Source organism: Felis catus, chromosome A2 (assembly GCF_018350175.1).
Source record: "Felis catus isolate Fca126 chromosome A2, F.catus_Fca126_mat1.0, whole genome shotgun sequence".
In the NCBI taxonomy this organism is placed as follows: Eukaryota; Metazoa; Chordata; class Mammalia; order Carnivora; family Felidae; genus Felis; species Felis catus.
The window spans coordinates 83,097,415-83,118,288 of NC_058369.1; the positions used below are offsets into that span (position 1 = coordinate 83,097,415).

Consider the following 20,874-nt stretch of genomic DNA (forward strand, 5'->3'; position numbering starts at 1 on the left):
CTGTCTCTCCCCTCTAGATGCCCAGGAAATAATTCAACAAATAATCATAAAAAGACAATAACTTTTATGAAAATACTGTAATCATAAAAAAAGACTTTTCAACAAAGAAAAGCCCAGAACCAGATGTCTTCACTGGTGAATTCTACCGAATATTTAAAGAAAAATTAATGCCAATCCTTCTACAGCTCTTCCAAAAAACTGAAGAGAAGGGAACATTCCCAAAGTCATTTTATGAGGCCAGTATTATCCTGATACTAACATAGACAAAGAAAATTACAAGAAAATAAAATTAATAATATCTCTGATAAATACAGATGTAAAATTTTTCAACAAAATATAAGCAAATTGAATGCAATAGCACATCAAAGAATCATACACTATGATCAAGTAAGATTTATCACTAGGATGCAAAGATGGTTCAACATATATAAATCAACAAGTATGACACACCATATTAATGAAATAAAAGATAAAAAACATATGATCATCTCAATAGATGCACAAACACACACATACACATAAAAACACTTGAGGGGCGCCTGGGTGGTGCAGTCGGTTAAGCGTCCGACTTCAGCCAGGTCACGATCTCACAGTCCGTGAGTTCGAGCCCCGCGTCAGGCTCTGGGCTGATGGCTCAGAGCCTGGAGCCTTTTTCCGATTCTGTGTCTCCCTCTCTCTCTGCCCCTCCCCCGTTCATGCTCTGTCTCTCTCTGTCCCAAAAATAAAAATAAAAAAACGTTGAAAAAAAATAAAAAAAAAAACACTTGAAAAACCTCATTCTTTCATGATAAAAGATCTTAACAATTTGGGCATAGAAGAAATGGACCTCAACATAACTGACAAGCCTTCAGTGACTTACTGATGAATGGTTGAAAATTTTTTCTGTCAGATCAGGAATGAAACAAGGGTGCTGTTCCCATTACTTCAATTAACATCGTAAAAGAAGTTGTAGCCAGAACAATTAGGCAAGAAAAATAAATGAAAGGCATTCAAATCAGAAAAGAAACAAAACTGTCTCTGTTTGCAGATGATATAACCTTATATAGTGAAAACCCTAAAGATTGCACCAAAAATATGGTTATAATTAATCAACAATTCTGTAAAGTTGCAGGATACAGAAATAACAAATAGGAATCAGTTGCATTTCTATACACTAACAACGAATTATCTGAAAAAGAAATAAAGAAAATAATCCCATTTACAATAGAATCAAAAACAATGAAATTCTAAAGAATAAATTTAAGAAGATGAAAGTTGTGTATACTGGAAATATAAGACTTTGATGGAAAAAAAAATGAAGACACATAAAAATGGAAATATATCCTGTGTTTATGTATCAGAAGAACTAATATTGTTAAAATGCGCATACTACCCAAAGTTATCTATAGATTCAATGCAATTGCTATCAAAATTCCAATGTCATTTTTCACAGACTAGAAAAACAATCCCAAAATTCATATGAAATCCTAATGACTTTGAATAGCAAAAACAATCCAGAGAGAAAGAAAAACAAGCAAACAAAAAACAAAAAAAATCATATTTACTGATTTCAGACTAAATTACAAAGCTAACGCAATCAAAACAGAGTGGTACTGGCATAAAAAGAGACACACAGACCAATGGGATAGAATCCAGAGTCCAGAAATACACCCATACAGTTACTGTCAACTAACAATTAGAGAGCTAAGAGTACTTAATGGGGCATGTACAGCTTCCTCAATAAGTGATATTGAGAAAACTGGATATTCTTATGCAGAAAAGTGAAATAGGACCCCTATCTTACACCACTCACAAAAATTAACTTGAAATAAAGTAAAGACTTAAATGTAGGATCTAAAACCATAAAATTACTAGAAGAAAACATAGGAAAATAGGAAAAACAGTTCACCTTGATCTTGGCAATGATTTTTTTCATTTAACACTAAAGCACATGCAACAAAATAAAATATAAACTAAGGGGACTATACCAAACTGAGCTTCTGCATAGCAAAAGAAACAATGAATAAAATAAAAAAGGCAATCTACAGAATGGTAGAAAATATTTGGAAACCATTTATATGAAAAGGAGTTAACTTTCAAAATGTATTTAAGAAAAAGAAAAAGAAATGAGAAAAATTCAGTTAATAAATGGGCAAAGGATCTGAATAGACATTTTTCAAAAGATGACATATAAATGACTAACAGGTACATGAAAAGGTACATCAGCTTTACATCATTCATCATAAGCACATGGATCAGAACCACAAGGATATATCATCTCATACCTGTTAGAATGTTTATTACTAAAAATATAAAAGATATCAAGTGTTGGCAAAGATGTAGAAAAAAGAGAACCTTTGAGCACTGTTGTTAGGGATATAAATTGGTACAGCCACTATGGAAAACATATGGAGGCTCCTCAAAAAATTAAAAAAAGAACCACCATATGATCTTGCAATTCCATTTTTGGATATATATCTGAAAGAAAATGAATCACTACTGAAAGAGGTATCTGCACTCCTATGTTCCTTGCAGCTTTATTCGCAATCACCAACAAATGGAAACAATATGTCCATCTGTTTGTCCATCAATGGATGAAGGGATAAAGAAAATGTACATACACCATGGCATATTTTTTCAGCTATAAGGACATTCTGCAATAGATGGACCTTGACGGCATTATGCATAAGCTAGACAGACACAAAACTGTATGATCTCATATATGAAATCTAAAACCTTCTCTTCCCCCAAACTTATAGAAACAGAGTAGAATGGAAGGCTAGGTAATGGAGGAAATGGTAAGATGCTGGCCAAAAGGAAAAGAACTTCTAGTTATAAGATGAATTAGCAATTGTAAATAGGATTTACAATTGCAACAAAACCCATAAGATACTTAGGAATAAACCTGATCAAAGACGTAAAATATCCATATGCTAAAAACTATAGAAAGCTTATGAAAGAAACTGAAGAAGATACAAAGACAGGGAAAAACATTTCATGGTCATGGACTGGAAGAACAAATATTGCCAAAATGTTGATACTACCCAAAGTAATCTACACATTCAATGTACCCCCTACCAAAACAACACCAGCATTCTTCACAGAGCTAGAACAAACAATCCTAAAATTTGTATGAAACTAGAAAAGACCCTGAATAGCCAAAGCAATCCTGAAAAAGAAAACCAAAGCCAGAGGCATCACAATTCTGGACTTCAAGTTGTATTACAAAGCTGTAATCATTGGGGCAGTATGGTATGGGCACCAAAACAGACACATAGATCAATGGAATAAAATAGAGAACCCAGAAATGGGCCCACAAATACATGGTCAACTAATCTTTGACAAAACAGGAAACAGCATCCAATGGAAAAAAGAGTTATCTTCAGCAAATGGTGCTGAGAAAAGTAGACAGCAATATGCAGAAGAATGAACCTAGACCACTTTCTTACACCATACACAAAAATAAATTCAAAATGGGTGAAAGATCTACATGTAAGACAGGAAACCATCAAAATCCTACAGGAGAAAATAGACAGCAACCTCTTTGACCTCAGCCACAACAACTTCTTACTTGACATGTCTCCAAAGGCAAGGGAAATAAAATAAAAAAATAAACTACTGGGACCTCATCAAGATAAGAACCTTCTGCATAGTGAAGGAAACAATCCACAAAACAAAAGGCAATCGACAGAATGGGAGAAGATATTTGCAAAGGACATATTGGATAAAGGGTTAGCATCCAAGATCTATAAATATGTACCAAAGTTAACTGCCCCCAAAATAATTAATCCAGTAAAAAGCAGACACTTTTCCAAGGACTTCCAGATGGCTAACAGAGAGATGAAAAGATGCTCAACGTCACTCATCATCAGGGAAATACAAATCAAAACCACAATGAGATACTACCGCACACCTGTCAGAATGGCTAAAATTAACTCAAGCAACAACAGATGTTGGCGAGGATGTGGAGAAAGGGGAACCCTTTTGCACTGTTGGTAGGAATGCAACCTGGTGCAGCTACTCTGGAAAACAGTATGGAGGTTCCTCAAAAAAAATTAAAAATAGAACTACCATATGACCCAGCAATTGCACTACTAGGTATTTATCCAAAGGTTAAAAAAATGCTGATTCAAAGGGGCACATGCACCCCAATGTTTATAGCAGTGCTATCAACAAAACCAAATTATGGAAAGAGCCCAAATGTCCATTGACTGAGGAATGGATAAAGAAGATGTGGTATATATATATATATATATATATATATATATATATATATATATATTTGTGGTATATATATATATAGATGTGGTATATATATATATATATATATATATATATATATATATATATATACAATGGAATACTACTTGGTGATAAAACAGAACAAAATCTTGTCATTTGCAACAACGTGGATGGAACTAGAATGTATTATGCTAAGTGAAATAAGTCAGTTGGAGAAAGACAAATACATGATTTCACTCATATCTGTAATTTAAGAAACAAAACAGATGTACATAGGGGAAGGGAAGAAAAAATAAGATAAAGAGAGGGAGGCAAACCATAAGAGACTCTTAAATACAGAGAACAAACTGAAGGTTGCTGGAGGGGAGGTGGGTGGGGGGATAGGTTAAATGGGTGATGGGCATTAAGGAAGGCACTTTTAAGGATGAGCACTGGGTGTCACATGTAAGAGATGATTCACTGGGTTCTACTCCTGAAACCAAAACTACACTGTATGGTAACTAACTTGAATGTAAGTAAAAAAATATGATGAATTATCACTGGAGATATAATGTACAACATGGTGATTATAGTTAATAGTATTATTATATGTTATACTTGAAAGTTGCTGAGAGTAAATCTTAATGTTCTCATCCTCACATCCCCCACACAAGGTAATTATATGAGTTGTCATATGTATTAGCTGAGTTTATTGTGTTAATCATTTCACAATGTATTTGTGCATCAAATTATCATGTTGTATATCTTAGACTTATACAATTTAATATGTCAATTATATATCAATAAATTTGGGGAAAAACACATATGTAAAATGTGTTTTTGTGTTTCCAAGCATGGAGAGTATCTTAGTTATCTTTTTTTTGATATATAATTTAAATTTTCTGTAACATAGAAATGTCAACTTTGAAATTTGCTGAGACTTTCTCTACAGACTACCATGTACTTAATATCTGTAAAGTATTCTGTGTGCTTGAGAAGTGTATTTTCCATCTAAGTGCAGTGTTTATATGAGGCTTTTGATTCAAGATTATGATTTCTGTTATTCAAATCTTTCTTCTTATTTTTTCTGTTTAATATATTGAGTAATAAGAGAGGTACATGAAGTAATACACTTAGTAAAGCTTTCAAATTTACTTTACAGATTTGTAATTTTTTTCCTTCATATATAAGTTGAAGGTATGTTACCAAATGCATATAAATTTAGAACTGTTATATAACTTCCTCATTAGTGAAAGCTTCTATTTATATATATAATACTTATATATATATATATATATATATATAAATTGTAATGCTTATATATAAATTTATATATAAATATTTTAAAATAAGGTAGGGAATATCAATCTACTTAATATTAAGGCTTAGTATCAGTACAGTATTCAAGTCATGATGGTTCTGTCTTGACAGATCAATGGAACCCAAAGGATTTATTGAAAAGTTGCACACACAATTCAGTGGAGGAAAGATAGCCTTTTCAGCAAATGGTGTTAGAGTAAGTGGATATCCATTGACAATAATAATAGTAATAATAATAATAATAATTTAGAAATCTCAACCCAGCCCTTACACCTTACACAAAAATTATTTCAAAATAGATCACAGACTTAAAGGTAAAATGTTAAAGTATACAGTTTAGGAGAAAACATGAGAAAATCTTTAGCATCTAGAGCTTGGTGAAGAGGTTAGACTTGATACTGAAAGCATGTTTCACAAAAGGAAAAACTGATAAATTAGGTAAATCAATAAAAATTGATAAATTTGTATTCATTAAAATTAAAAACATTTTCTCTGCAAAAGACCCTGTTAAGGGGATAAAAAAGAAATATAGACTAGAAGGAGTACTTGGTTGATCACTTGAATTTGGCTCAGGTCATGATCCCAGGGTTGTGGGATCCAGCCCCACGTCGGGCTCCATGCTGAGTGTGGAGCCTGCCTGGCATTCTCTCTCTCTCTCTCTCTCCTCCTCCCCCTCCTCCTCCCCCCTCCCACTTGCATGTGTTCTCTCTCTTTAAACAAACAAATAATCAAACAAAAATTATTGATGGGGAGATAATGTTTGTAAACAACTTCTGATAAAGGGACATAATTATTACATTTACTATGTGTAAATAACTCTCAAAACTGAATTTGAAAAATAATTAATCTAATTAAAAATTGGGCAAAAGACATTATCACACATGCCACCAAAAAGGATACACCAATGACAAATAATCACATGAAAATATGTTCAATATCATTAGCCATTAGGGAAATACAAATTAAAACCAAAATGAAATATCATTACATATCTATTAAAATGACCAAAATAAAAATTAGTCCTAACACCAAATGCTGGCAAGGATATAGAGAAAACTGGTTCATTGCTCATGGGAAGTTAAAGGGTATAGCCACTCTAGAAAATAGTTTGGGTGTTTATTTTAAAACTAAAAATATTCTTTCCAAAAAACCTAACAACTGCACTCTTGAGCTTTTTCCCAGAGAAGAGACCTCAGTGCATGCAAAAACCTGTGTACAAATGTTTGTAGCAGCTCTGTTCATATTAACCAAGAACTGGAATCAACCCAAATGTCCCTCAATGGGTATATGCTTAAACAAACATTGGTAAATAAAAAGTAGCAAACTATTGACCACATATTTGAATGGGTTTAAATGTAATTAAATGGAGTGGAAAAAGTCAATCTCAAAGCTTTACACAATGTATGATTCTATTTATATAACATTTTTAAAAAGTTTATTGAATTATATTGAGAGAGAGAGAGAGAGAGAGAGAGAGAGAGAACAAGCAGGGAAGGGCAGAGATAGAAGGAGAGATAGAATCTCAAGCAGGCTCAGCTCTGTCAGCACAGAGCCCAATGCAGGGCTCGAACTCACGAACCATGAGATCATGACCTGAGCCTAAACCAAGAGTCAGATGCTTAACTGAGCCAACCAAGTGCCCCTATATAACATTTTTGAAATAACAAAGAAGTTGACATGGAGAAAAGATTAGTGGTTGTTAAGGGTTAGAGATTGTGCAGTGGGAGGGAATGGGTATGGATATAAAGTGATAGCATGAGGGAGTCTTGTGGGTTGGAAGAGTTCTGAATCTTGATTATGGCCATAGTCACATGTAACTACACATGTGATATAAGTGCGTGAAAATACACACACATACACACACACAAGTACTTGCATAATTGGTGAAATCTGAATAAGTTCTGTGGATTGTACCAATGTCAACTCCTGATTTTGATAAAGTATTATATTTATATAAAATGTTAACATTGGGCATCCTTGTTAGGGGTGTTTAGGACCTCCCTGTACATTCCTTTGTAACTTCCTGTGAATTTACAAATATTTCAAAATAAAAAGATTTTGAAAAGTTGTATTTACAATATTTTGAGGGGCGCCTGGGTGGCTCAGTTGGTTGGGCAGCCGACTTTGGCTCAGGTCATGATCTCACTCTGTGCTGGCAGCTCAGAGCCTGCAGCCTACTTCAGATTCTGTGTCTTCCTCTCTCTCTACCCCTCCCCTGCTCATGCTCTGTGTCTCTCTGTCTCTCAATAATAAATAAATGTTAAAGAAAAAAATAAAAAATAAATAAAAAATAAATATTTTGAAATTATTTTGCTACTGTACAGAACAAGCAGATTTGATGATGTCAATATTATTTTCAAACTTGTATGCTTTAAGCACTAAAGATAAGCCATAACTCATTCCTAAACATAAAAGTGACTTGAGCAATCAAGAACAGAGGACAGAATTTTATAATCCTTCCATAGGTACTACTTTATAGCCATGATAAAGACTGAAGGGAGAAGGGAGAAATACATAAATAATTAGTGCAAAAATGATAGTCAAAATATTTAACAACTTTTATGGTCTGGACACTAACCAATCAGAGTAGAGTAGGATCAATTAGAACAGATGTCAGCCATAAATGGCAGAATTTGGTATCGGCGTGAAGCAGTGGAATATCCAACTGATATGATTTATTTTGGTTTGATTTTATTATTTCCTCCGCAAAAGATTTATATTCCTAAAGTGTTGGATTTCTTATACTGGAAAGGGTACTATGTCATTGGATGAAGCATACCTCAAAGTGCTGCTATAAAATATCATGACTAATATGAATAATTATCAGTTAGCAAAATAAGAACTACTTGTATTAAGATATTTGAAATTTCCTCAATTTTTTTTTACAAAGCACCCTAAATATCAGTTTAAAAACAAGTAACATTGAAATTAGTTTGCTCATAATATTTAAAGATAGGAGTTTAACATATAAATGACTTTTCAATTTTAAGTTTTTGTATCTGGATAGTTAATATATTTGGAGTCTGTTTTTCTGAACTTTTCCTAGTGGAAAAATTTCAAGGTGCTTTATAAACATAATCTTGGCAGGTTTATCAGATTAGGAAAACAAATATTCAAAGATGAAATTGATTTAGTCCCATTAATTCTTGAGAAATTAAGATTACTAATGATCAATACAAATTTAATGAGACAACAGGCCAAAGCCACTATTTAAAAAAGAAATAAACTATGCACTCTAGAACAGAATGTGAACTATGCAAATAAAAGTATGAGTTTCTAATCTGTGTAACAGTTAAGAAATTCACTTAAGAAATGACCTAAAACTACATACAGATGGCTAACAGACATGTGAAAACATGCTCAACATCAATTATCATCAGGGAAATATGAATCAAAATTACAACCAGATATCACCTCACACCTTCCAGAATGGCTAAAATTAACAACACAGGAAGCAACAGACGTTGGAGAGGATGCAGAGAAAGGGGAACCCTCTTACATTGTTGGTAGGAATGCAGACTGGTGTAGCCACTCTGGAAAACAGTATGGAGGTTCCACAAAAAGTTAAAAATAGAACTACCCTACAATACAGCAATTGCACTACTAGGTAGTTACTCAAAGGATTCAAAAATACCAAATGGAAGGGACACATACACCCCGATGTTTATAGCAGTATTATCAACAATAGCCAAATTATGGAAAGAGCCCAAATGTCCATTGACTGAAGAATGGATAAAGAACTGGTGTGTGTGTGTGTGTGTGTGTGTGTGTGTGTGTGTGTATGTATAGAATATTAATATACATATAAATTTATCATATATAATGGAATATTATTCAGTCATCAAAAGTGAAATCTTGCCATTTGCAATGACATGGATAGCACTAGAGTATTATGCCAAGTGAAATAAGTCACTCAGAGAAAGACAAATACCATATGATTTCACTCACATGTGGTATTTAAGAAACAAAACAGATGAACATAGGGGGGAAAAAGAGAGAGGCAAACCAGAAGACAGACTCTTAACTATAGAGAATGAACTAAGGGTTTCTGGAGGGGAGGTGGGCAGGAGGATGGGTTAAGTGCATAATGGGTATTAAGGAGGTCACTTGTGATGAATATTGGGTGTTGTATGTAACTGATGAATCACTAAATTTTACACCCGGAACTAATATCACACTGTATGTTAACTGGAATTTAAATAAAAAACTTAAAAAAGAAAAAAAAAAGAAATGACCTAAAACAAATTAATGTTTTCTATTATTTTAGGAGGCAACCTCCTTCTCCTGAATAAAAAATTCACTTAATAAATATTACAACACATAGCTTATGCTGTCTTCATTCATGAGCATTTTGGACACCATTTTTTTAAAAGATAGATTAAGTAATATCTCAAAACTTTACTTAATGCCGATGGAAATGCAATTCTCATGTAGGTAACCAGGTGAAGATTATGTGATTTTTGTTTTATAGTAACATGACAAAACTCCTTTATAATTCATAGACATAGAATATAAGAACTAAGCCACCCAGTTTGTACAGCTGTGATTACAACTTTGGGAGCATTTAAAGCCATTCTAACAGAATGGAGAGGGACAAGCTCCAATCTATTGATATTAGGCTGGAATTAGGTAGGTGGATAATTTTAGCCTACGTGGGTTGTCTATTTCCATCTCTCCAGGACGCTAGAGTAACTGAAGGCTCTTAAGGTAGACCAACTATTCTGAATTCTTCCCCTTGTCTTCTATGAAGCTAATTCGTTGGCTCAGAACACACCAGAAGGAAAAGAAAGGAGCAGTTACTGAGAGCCTGTGGTTCCATAAACACTGTCCCTCTTATATGTGTAACTAAATCAGCATGAAACAGATATCCTTCCCATTTTACAGGTAAAAAAGCCTAGGCTCTCAGAAATTAAGCATGTTGCCCAAGAACCCACAGATTTGTGTTTGGAATAGAGCCTTTCTAGACACCAAATTTCACATGATTTCCTCTCCTGAATGTGATAGTTTAATTACATTTCAGCTTTAAGAAAAGAATAGCCCTATAAGGTTTGAATCACTTTTTTTTTTTCAACATTTATTTATTTTTGGGACAGAGAGAGACAGAGCATGAACGGGGGAGGGGCAGAGAGAGAGGGAGACACACAATCGGAAACAGGCTCCAAGCTCTGAGCCATCAGCCCAGAGCCCGACGCGGGGCTCGAACTCACGGACCGCGAGATCGTGACCTGGCTGAAGTCGGACGCTTAACCGACTGCGCCACCCAGGCGCCCCTGAATCACTTTTGATATTTCCCCTAGTTCAGTGATTCATGGGGGATGTGTCACCACTGGGATGTCTGTGATTGGAAATGTCTCAGGAGAAACCCCTTGGTACTAATTCTGATGGCCAAGGACAAATATGATGATGTTTTATGTACACAGTTCACTGATCTTGCATCCTAATTATTTAATAGTTAACTGCTGTTTCTGTGGTCTTATAAAAGACTATATTGGCTTGTTAAACAGCACTCTCCCAAATACTAATATTAGTATCCGGCAGTAGGTGGAGAATTTTTTCTGCTATGTAGACTGGCGCTAAAACTCTAAAAATGTAGAGTAATGACAAATGCATGGAGTGACTTCAATATTTTCAACTGTATTGTGAAAGACAGTATGCTTTCATGTTCAGTAGCAGTATTATTCAGTAGCAGCATTATCCTTCAAATAATAATCAAAACGATTGCTTTGGTGTCAATACAGTAAGTGATTGCACAGAGCAACCTATGTTTCCCTTTCCCCCTTGATAACAATAAGAAATTTCATAGTTTTTTCGTTAGCCCAAGAACAATTTAAATCAGTTGATACCTCCCTTCCATCTTTCACTCAGCTTCTTCTTTTAATAGTTGACCAAGGAATTAACTTTACACACTGATGTAAACAAACCTAAAAATGCCAACGTGTACAGGTCCCTATCAATATCCACATGTACATATGTATATTTCTAATAGTATGCATGCATATACAACATCATGGGATTTAATTTTGAAAGGGTAAAATGTTAATTATAATAATAATAAAGAATTTATGGTATGCAACCCAGTAAGGTGTGAAATGTTCACTTTAAAAATGACTGCACTAAAACTTGCTTCTAGGTAGATGGAGTGAGAAGCTTATAAGCCATGAGAACACATAGAAAATCTATACAAAATGCAAAAACTAAACATTTTAAAGAGAAACAACAGGTCTAAGATTCCAAAGAGGAGAAAAGTGGAGGGGCGAGGGAAGATTTTGCAGCTGATTTTGATTCTGGGCTGTGGGAAGGCTCTAGACTTGGTCTAGGTAGAAGGCCAAGGCTGGAGGTTAGGGAAACGAGCAGAACATGGAGGAGTCCTGAGGGACTGGAGTGACAAAATATATTCTCGAGAGATTTTAAACACACAACCCATTATCCCATGATAACATCTGTCAGATTAAGATGCTTCAAGGTTGGGGCGCCTGGGTGGCGCAGTCGGTTAAGCGTCCGACTTCAGCCAGGTCACGATCTCGCGGTCTGTGAGTTCGAGCCCCGCGTCAGGCTCTGGGCTGATGGCTCGGAGCCTGGAGCCTGTTTCCGATTCTGTGTCTCCCTCTCTCTCTGCCCCTCCCCCGTTCATGCTCTGTCTCTCTCTGTCCCAAAAATAAATAAATGTTAAAAAAAAAAAATTTAAAAAAATAAAAAATAAAAAATAAAAAAAGATGCTTCAAGGTCTAGGGGCAAAAAGCTAAGCAAAAACTCCTGAAATGCACCACAGATTTTTGGCAGTCTTGCAATACTAAGGAGAAAAAAAATTTTTATTTTTACTTTTTTTAAGTTTATTTATTGATACTGAGAGAGGGAGGACCCAACACAGAGCTCAAACTCAAGGCATGAGATCGTGACCTGAGCCAAAATCAAGAGTTGACCCTTGAGCTACCCAGGCGCCCAACTGAGCTACCCAGATGCCTGAAAAACATTATTTTTAAAATATTGGAATTCAAGGGGCATCTGGGTGGCACAGTCAGTTGCATGTCCGACTTCGGCTCAGGTCATGATCTCACAGCTGGTGGGTTTAAGCCCCACATCGGGCTCTGTGCTGACAGCTAGGAGTCTGGAGCTGCTTCAGATTCTGTCTCCCTCTCTCTCTGCCCCTCCCCCGCTCATGCTCAGTCTCTCTCTCTCTCTCAAAATAAATAAACATTAAAAAAATATAAAAATATATTGGAATTTAAGATCTGCCAAGAGGAAAGCCCCACATGAACACACTAGGTCTGGGTTTGTCCTGTGGATCAAATTCAGTCTGCCCTTATTTTCTGTATGGTCCAAAAATGAGGAACAATTTATATACTTTTAAATGGCTTCAAAACAAAACAACAAGAGAAACGAATTTTGAAACTCAAATTCTGTAACTATAGGAAACTCAAATTCTCTGTTCACGAGAAAAGCTTTATCAGAATACATCCATGCCCTTTATTTATATATTGATTTTGCCTTTTTGCACAATGAGTAGTTACCAGACTGGATGACTTGCAAAGCCTAAAATACAGGCTACCTGACCCTTTACAGAAAATGCTTGCCGACCTGCAATAGGCTGTTCGTTGAAAACCCTGGGCAAACATCCTAAGAACAGGAACAAACCAGAGATAAATTGAGTCTTACCAAAACTCAACCCAACCTCCTACTGGCCCGACTCCAGACTGGATTAAGGAATCAGCCTCCACTCTATCTCACTGGCATAAGAAGGATAAATCTTTGCTGGAGAAAGATATTAGCATCTTGAGCCTCTATAATTTTTTAGACACATTTTACACACATTTCACCATTCAGAAAATGACTTTGTTTGGTCTGAGTGGAGCCGTGATACGTGTAAGAAGCCTGACTTCAGTGGTGAGCGCAACAAAAATGCATTAACATCCAACATTGAAACATGCAATTTTAACCCATGTTTAAAAAAAAAAGAAAGAAAAAGAAAACAGAAGTAACAGTATTACTAAAAGCACTTTTCTTGGCAAGAAAACTTAAAATATGTGTCTGGAAAATACAGTATTCTAACTAATTAGATGTTAATTACCATTGTAAACCATTCCAATAATATATGGAATAAAATCCAGAAATTATTCATTTTGTAGAGAATGAAAACAAATAGTAATTGACCAGTTATAAGTCATTGTGAACAACAAGACTGTATTCTACGGCTTGGTTTTCAATGATATGTACTTTACAGACACTGGCATCATATTTTAGGTATCTACCATCCTGAAAAGGCAGATAAGTGCAGATGTGGGAAAAACTGGTAACACTGGAATACTATAATTATACAATGTCTTTATGTCTACATCTCTCCCAGAATTTTTAAATTTCATTTTAATAGCTTTTTCTAATGAAAAGAATAACTCAAAGGAACGAGAGAGCTGAGAAGTTCAATATGTCAAAGAAGTGCAAATCGTTAAACTCATTTTAGTTAGGACATACTAAGGCTTTACATCTGTGGCAAAAGTAAATAGTAACTTCCGTATATAACAGATCAGGCCATTTTAATTTATAACCTATCACAATTTGCAGCACATGCCTTACTAGTGTCAATGAAATATACAACCTAATGGTGCTCGAAAATCCAGGGCACATAATAATTTTATGTGATTCAACCACCTGCAGTGGCACTATCACACAGAAGGCACACAGATATAGCTATGACTATAAAATATAACATAGATAGTGATTAAAAACTGGATATTTATGCATCAAAATATGTACACACAAATTGTATACTGTAATTTTTAATTTAACTCAGTGTATAATTAGCTTGTGAACAGTTATCTAATAGAAATGAACAATGCCAGCATAATATTACCTGAGAGTGCCAGAATTAACATTAAAAGGAAAGGACTTTTAGAATTAGAGAATTTTTAAAAGGTGGACTTTTTAAAAACTTTTTTGAAAGTTTAAATTCTCCTCATCACTTTCTCCACCTTTAAGAACTCCTCAATGATAGATGCGTCTGAACAGGGCTCTGATAGCTTGATGAGATAAAGGCTTGATTGTGGTCAAATAATAAATCATCAGGAGAGTATGCTATTTATCATTTTAGCTAAACTTGAAGTGTTCTTTTAGCATTAAACTCGATATCTTTAAAAATTATAAGTATTATCTATAACAGACTTCATCTAAATAATTTACTAATTTCAAAACAAGGGTTACACTCATGTAATCCTCAAGATTGTTTAAAAGCATTCTTCACATACATGAGAACAGTCAATTTCTAAGCAAGTTAATATTATTACATTGCAAACTAGAAAATACTAAGGATAAACCAGGACATTCATACAATTGGCTATTTTATTTAAATGTTTGATTAAAAGAAAGTAGCCATGTGTATGTATAGATCTTAATAACTAGCAGAATAACTAGCCTCTGAACACAAAAATCCATATCATTTATAGTTCCACAATAGTGTTTCTCTATACATCATGTTTGATTCCAGTGAAAAGATCAGAGTCCTCAGAGAGACATACTGCAAACAAAAAGTCCTTAGAAGGTGGTGGAAAGTCAGGCCAGGAGTCAAAGAGAACCAACAGAGATGACAGAGATGTGATATCCGGCACAGTCTCCTCAGAGAGAAAAAGGAAAACCACATGGCACTGTTGAAATGCCGCGTTAATTCTCTCTCCTATCTGAGCATTAAATATTACATCTTTAAAATTGGTTCAACTAGATTATTGCTTCTTTAGATGAGACCCTCCTTTAAGAAACACAAACATTCTCAAAGTGCAACGCCGAAACATCATAAAAACTTAATAACCTACCATTTTCTTTGCACTCTTCTGGAGGTTTAGCCTTTTTCGCAAGTCGTGGATCCAGCCATGATGTTGTCTTTGTGTTATGGCTGAAAAGAAAAGAGATCACTCTGAACAGACACATACTGAAAGGAATCAAGTTTATTCCTTAAAAAAAAGGTGGGGGTGTTAGTCCAACAAAATTGCAATCGATACACTTAATTTGCTTACTGGTTCTAAGTAGCCCTGAAGGAGGTGTAAGAGTAATTGTGCAAGGCAGCTGTAAATTTGGCAACCTCAGCTCCCTGTCCTCAAAGCAGCTATTTTTATTAAAATCAACTAGAATGTTGCCAAGTTAACCTCATTGAAAATGCAGAACTCATCCAGAGCAAAAGGAATTTATTACAAATACAGGATTCTCCAGTTGGAAGAGCACAGTTCGCAGGCTCTGATACTGTTTCCTCACTTTTGCAAAATAATTATTTTCATCCTAAACCTGCCCTTTTCATAAACAGTTGTTTTGTTACTCCTTAACTACCAAGCTGGCAGAGGCAGTATAAAAGTGATGAAAATTACAGCATGTTCTTGGGATGCCTACATTTTCTCAAAAAGTGATTAATAGCAATTGCATTAACCCATATTTAGCTGTCTTCTGTCTAAATACCTCCAACCCAGCTAGGAAGGTAGAGGATAAAAATGTCTGTATTCTAACCTTTCTGGAATCGAATTTCTGGTAATTAATGGTCATTTTAATGACATTTTTGTTTTGAAAAAAGAAAGTTTTCTGGGAAGTCTTCTGTCAGAAATTTTAAAAACAGACATGTTTTTAGAGCAATGTTTCTTAAAGAGGTCCTACAATCACCTGCATTGGAATCACCTGGTGATTAACAATACCTATTCTGGGTCTTCATAGAACTACCAAATCAGAATGTTATTGGCAAGCGCTCCAGGTGATTTTTATGCATATTAAAATTTGAGAACCTCTGAAAAGCTCAAAACTGCTCTTTGGAGCTAAAATCTTGATTGGGTACAGCTGTCTCAAATGATCTCATCTACCAATGGATGGATTATCAAGGATGTGACATTTGTGAGGGCTTCAGAAAAAGAACGAACAAAGTCACAGGTGTGGAAAGTTTGAGGCTTATACAAGGAAGAGTCAAAGGGCCAATAAATGTAACGTGAAAGAGAAAAGTAAAAAATCCTTTAGAAATAGAAATTAAAGCTGGATAATAGGAATATTTGAACACAACTGTAAGAAAGTCAGGTGATAACGATGAAAATCAAGTAATAGCTTCACATATATGTTCTCTCTCTTCATTGAAATTTAACCATGTTTCTCATTGTGTCAGAGCCATAAGTGTTAGCTAGATAACCAGATGAACAAATCTCCACTTAAAGCAAAGGTCAGAAAATTCTCCCAGGCAGTTTACTTAATAGCAAACTTCTAGAGCCCAGGTGTCTATCTCATGAAGATAATTTCAAGGCAGGGAGGAAGAAAAGGAGGAGGCAAGCTGGGCAGTGAGGAAGCAAGTCCAAGGTGTTTCTGCATATAAGTGTTTTTTTGAACAAACATCCTGTCTATGTACAGAGCCATCGTCTGATTTGAAAACTGAGACATTAAGATCCTTGGGGTCATGAGGTCTCTGTTCTTGAAGAAGATTCCCTTTTATTTCTTTCATGTGTAGTAAAGAGAAAATACTCTCCCTCACTTTCTTCACATTTAGGAACTCCACCATGATTGATGCCTCTAAGCAGGGCTCTAATAATTTGATCAGATAAAGGCTGTGAATTTGGTTAAATTATAAATCATCAGGAGAGTGTGCTAGCTTCTGTTTTCTCCCAATTTGACCTTTGTAAAGTCTGACGGTGCTTTATTATAGAGTGTCAGAAGCAACTAAAGTATTGTAGACACTTTTATCTCATTCTGGTCCTCATTTATAGTCATGGACTATCATCTAGTCTTTTCCTCTGAACTAAAGACACCCATGGAAGGAGATTGTGATTATCCCAAATATGATAACGGACTGAGTTCAGTGTTTTCTGCTCCCATTTTGAAAAAGACAAACTCACTTTAAAAAATATTCTTATAGAGATGCCTTCAATTCAGTGTGTGTGTGTGTGTGTGTGTGTGTGTGTGTGTGCACGCACGCATGCACATGCATAATGTGTAAGGTTTGCTCATGTTTATGTGTTTATGTGTTAGGGAGAAATATTGGGAAGTGGGCAAGGAAAATAAATTTCCCTTCTTTTTCCACACATTTGCTTCTTCAAAATCCTTCCTCCATTATGGATAAAAGTCATTTATTTCTAAGTGTGTAAGACAAATTCACAAAAGCAAACACGTCTATGGTGAAGTATTAAGGAGCCATTACTAAGCCATTACAGGAAGTCAAATTACCATTTCTATATCACACCACCATCGGTCTCAAATACTGGCTAATTTTGTAGAAAACTGTGAGTTTCCTAGCTTTCCTGAGTTTCTACAAAGCATTTCATTACAGGATGATTTCTTTGAGGTTGAACTAGCATTAATGGTATATCACTTTAATACATTTTGGCAGATGGAGTCTCTTATAGTTAACGGCATTTTTAGCTGATCGTCTGAAGTGATTCTGAAAGAAATGTGGGTAGCAGTCTTAAACATCACATGAAGATACAGTGCAGTGTTTTTCAATACTGACTCTCCCCAGCCTTGTAATTTGCGTGCTTCTTCAAGATGACTTACAAAGGGGATATTTTTAATGCATTTGGGAGACAACAGAACAAGTGGCTTTTCTACTTCCCTTAAATTATATATTTTTAACCTCAACAATTACCTTTGAAGATAGGATTAAACATTGGACAGGAAACAGTGTACTAAATGGGATCACTGAGGGACTTTTCACAATCTACATACCACGTTTCCTCAAGTTTGAGGATATGATTTCCTTTTACTTCCACTGCTAAAGTAGATTCAAACAGGACATCAGTTTTCTGTGTCTATCAAATTGTGTGGAACACAAATGACAAGACGGTAAGAGGCTAATCTTATATAATCTTATATTCTGATACTAGTTTCTTTAACAGAGACACATACACACATATATGCTGCATTTGCCAAGAACTTTTTTTTCCCCTAGCTGGGGAATGGAACAAATATTTTCTAGGAATGTTGAATCATAATATCCTACTACTGTATGTATTTTTATGGATATAGTTAATGTAATGATCATGAAAATTGAGAGATTAAGTGAATACAAGTCAGTAGCTATTCAAGTTCAATCAATGCCATATTAAAAAAATCTGGATAAAAACCTTAATAAATGGTTTCCCCAAACTTTTCCCTGATGTTAAACCATATAATAAATCTATCTGGAGGAGTGGGACAAGCCAGAAGTGGAATTTCATTCAACTCCGTAATTCTAGTTTAAATTTGTAACAGAATGGTCTTGAAGATGTGATAGGCTGACTTATAATGAATTAGAGATTTCTGTATCTTTTTGTAAGTTTAACCTTTGACAAACTGACAAAAGCAGCAGGTTAAATAATAACATCTTCCTGGGGAAACATTCTTCTCACACAGAAAATGCTTCACCTCGTCAGCAAAAGCCACTGACATTATGGTGCATACACCTTGAAAAGTTATTATCTTGTAACATTTCCTGATTGTCTACTTGGTCAGGGACTGTACTAGAACTTTCATACTCATTACCTCATTTAATGCTAATGAGCCTTTTTGGCTACAGATTTTTAACTCCATTTTTATAGACAGAGAAACAAAAGTTCAGAGAAGGTAAGCAACTTGCCCAAGGTTATGAAGCTAGTATGTGAAACCAAAAGAGGTAGCATTAAACCCAGATATATCTGATTCCCAAGTCCAAGTTCCTTTTTCTTTAAGTTTATTTATTAAAAATTTTTAAATGTTTATTTAATTTTGAGAGAGAGAGAGAGAGAGAGCAAGTGAAGGAGGGTCCGAGAGAGAGGGAGACACAGAATCTGAAGCAAGCTCCAGGCTCTGAGCTTTCAGCACAGAGCCCGATGCAGGGCTCGAACTCACAAGCCATGAGATCATAACCTGAGCCAAAGCTAGGCGCTTAACTGACTGAGCCACCCAGGTGCCCTTATTTATTTTTGAGAGAAAGAGTGAGTTTGAGCAGGGGAGGGGCAGAGAGACAGGGAGAGAGAGAATTCCAAGCAGGCTCTACACTATAAGCGCCGAGCCCCATGTGGAGCTCAATCTCACAAATTGTGAGATTGTGATCTGAGCTGAAGTCAAGAGTCAGATGCTTAACTGACTGAGCAACGTAGATGTCCCCCCAAGTCCAAGTTTCTTATGCTCTGAAACCAGAGGCATACTAAACCTAACATTTTGCTTTTTACACTGAATTGCTTTATCTCACTCCCTTGGAGAATAGTCAAAGATCTTTTTTTCTCAGAGCCTTTGACAATAGTTAGGAAGTGGAGACATTTATCTCCTGTTTGAGGATAGTAATCACGACCTCAGAACCTTTGTGTTGAATGCCTTGTACTTAGTAGGTATTATATTAAATTGCAGGTGCCTAGAGATGAAAGAGAGAACTTGTGACTGAGGAGGCACAGATAATATCACTGAAAACATTTTTTTCCTTATAAACTTGAATTTTCCATTCAGATCACTTTCAAGTCAAATGTTCTCCATTCAAATATGAGTATTTTTCCAGGGGGAACTAAGCTGGTGCCATAGTAAGAGGACCCTACGCTTGTCTATCCCTCAAACGCAACTAGATAACTATCAAATAATCCTAAATACCTCAGAAATCAACCTGAGTATTTTCCCTAAGGTCTTAAAATTCCTGAGTTATATAATCTACATATAAATATTAGGTATTGGAAGCTATACTAAAGAATTAGGTTAACAAAACTGCTATCAAATGGGTGGAGTGTTTTCATATACATCATGCCACACTCTGTCGTCCATTCCATTCTTTCATTACATTTTCCCAGACTATAAGCCCTTATCAGTTTCTTATTATACATTAGGTGGATCCTTAAGGGTGATCCAATCTGAACGTGTCTGTAAGACATATCCTCCTTCTATTCATCTTCTTTCTATTTCCTTTTCCACTCCTCTGTCCTACTTTTATATTGCCACCTAGATCAAAATAGTGTTTTCTTTCTCTTTCTTTCTTTCTTTCTTTCTTTCTTTCTTTCTTTCTTTCTTTCTTTCTTTCTCTCTCCTTTCTTTTTCTTTCTCTCTCTCCTTTCTTTTCTTTCTCTCTTCTTTCTTCTTTTCTTCTTTCTTTCTCTCTTCTTTCTTCTTTTCTTTCTTTCTTTCTTTCTTTCTTTCTTTCTTTCTTTCTTTCTTTCTTTCTTTCTTTCTTCTTTTTTTATAAAGAACACAAGAGAGAGTATGCTCAAGACAGCACAAGTGCGGAAGGGGCAGAGGAAAACAGAGAATCTCACACAGGCTCCACAATCAGCACAGAGCCTGACGCAGTGCTTGTTCTCACCATTGTCAGATCATGATCTCAGCCAAAATCAAGACCCAGAAGCTCAACTGACTGACCAACCCAGGTGCCTCTAAAATAATGTTTTCAATACTGCACAGATGTTAGATGATGTTTCACTA

The 20,874-nt window shown here is 35.3% G+C and overlaps 1 protein-coding gene across 11 annotated transcripts in view; it reads right to left on the bottom strand.

Moving 5' to 3' along the window:
- Positions 1 to 20,874, bottom strand: part of MAGI2 (membrane associated guanylate kinase, WW and PDZ domain containing 2) — a 1,363,649-nt gene that overhangs the window by 458,094 nt on the left and 884,681 nt on the right. For all 11 annotated transcript variants that reach the window (XM_045053218.1, XM_045053217.1, XM_045053215.1 and 8 more), the window contains one exon: positions 15,318 to 15,397. In XM_045053218.1, coding sequence (XP_044909153.1) covers positions 15,318 to 15,397 — 80 coding nt within the window. The remainder of the gene's footprint in view (positions 1 to 15,317; positions 15,398 to 20,874) is intronic.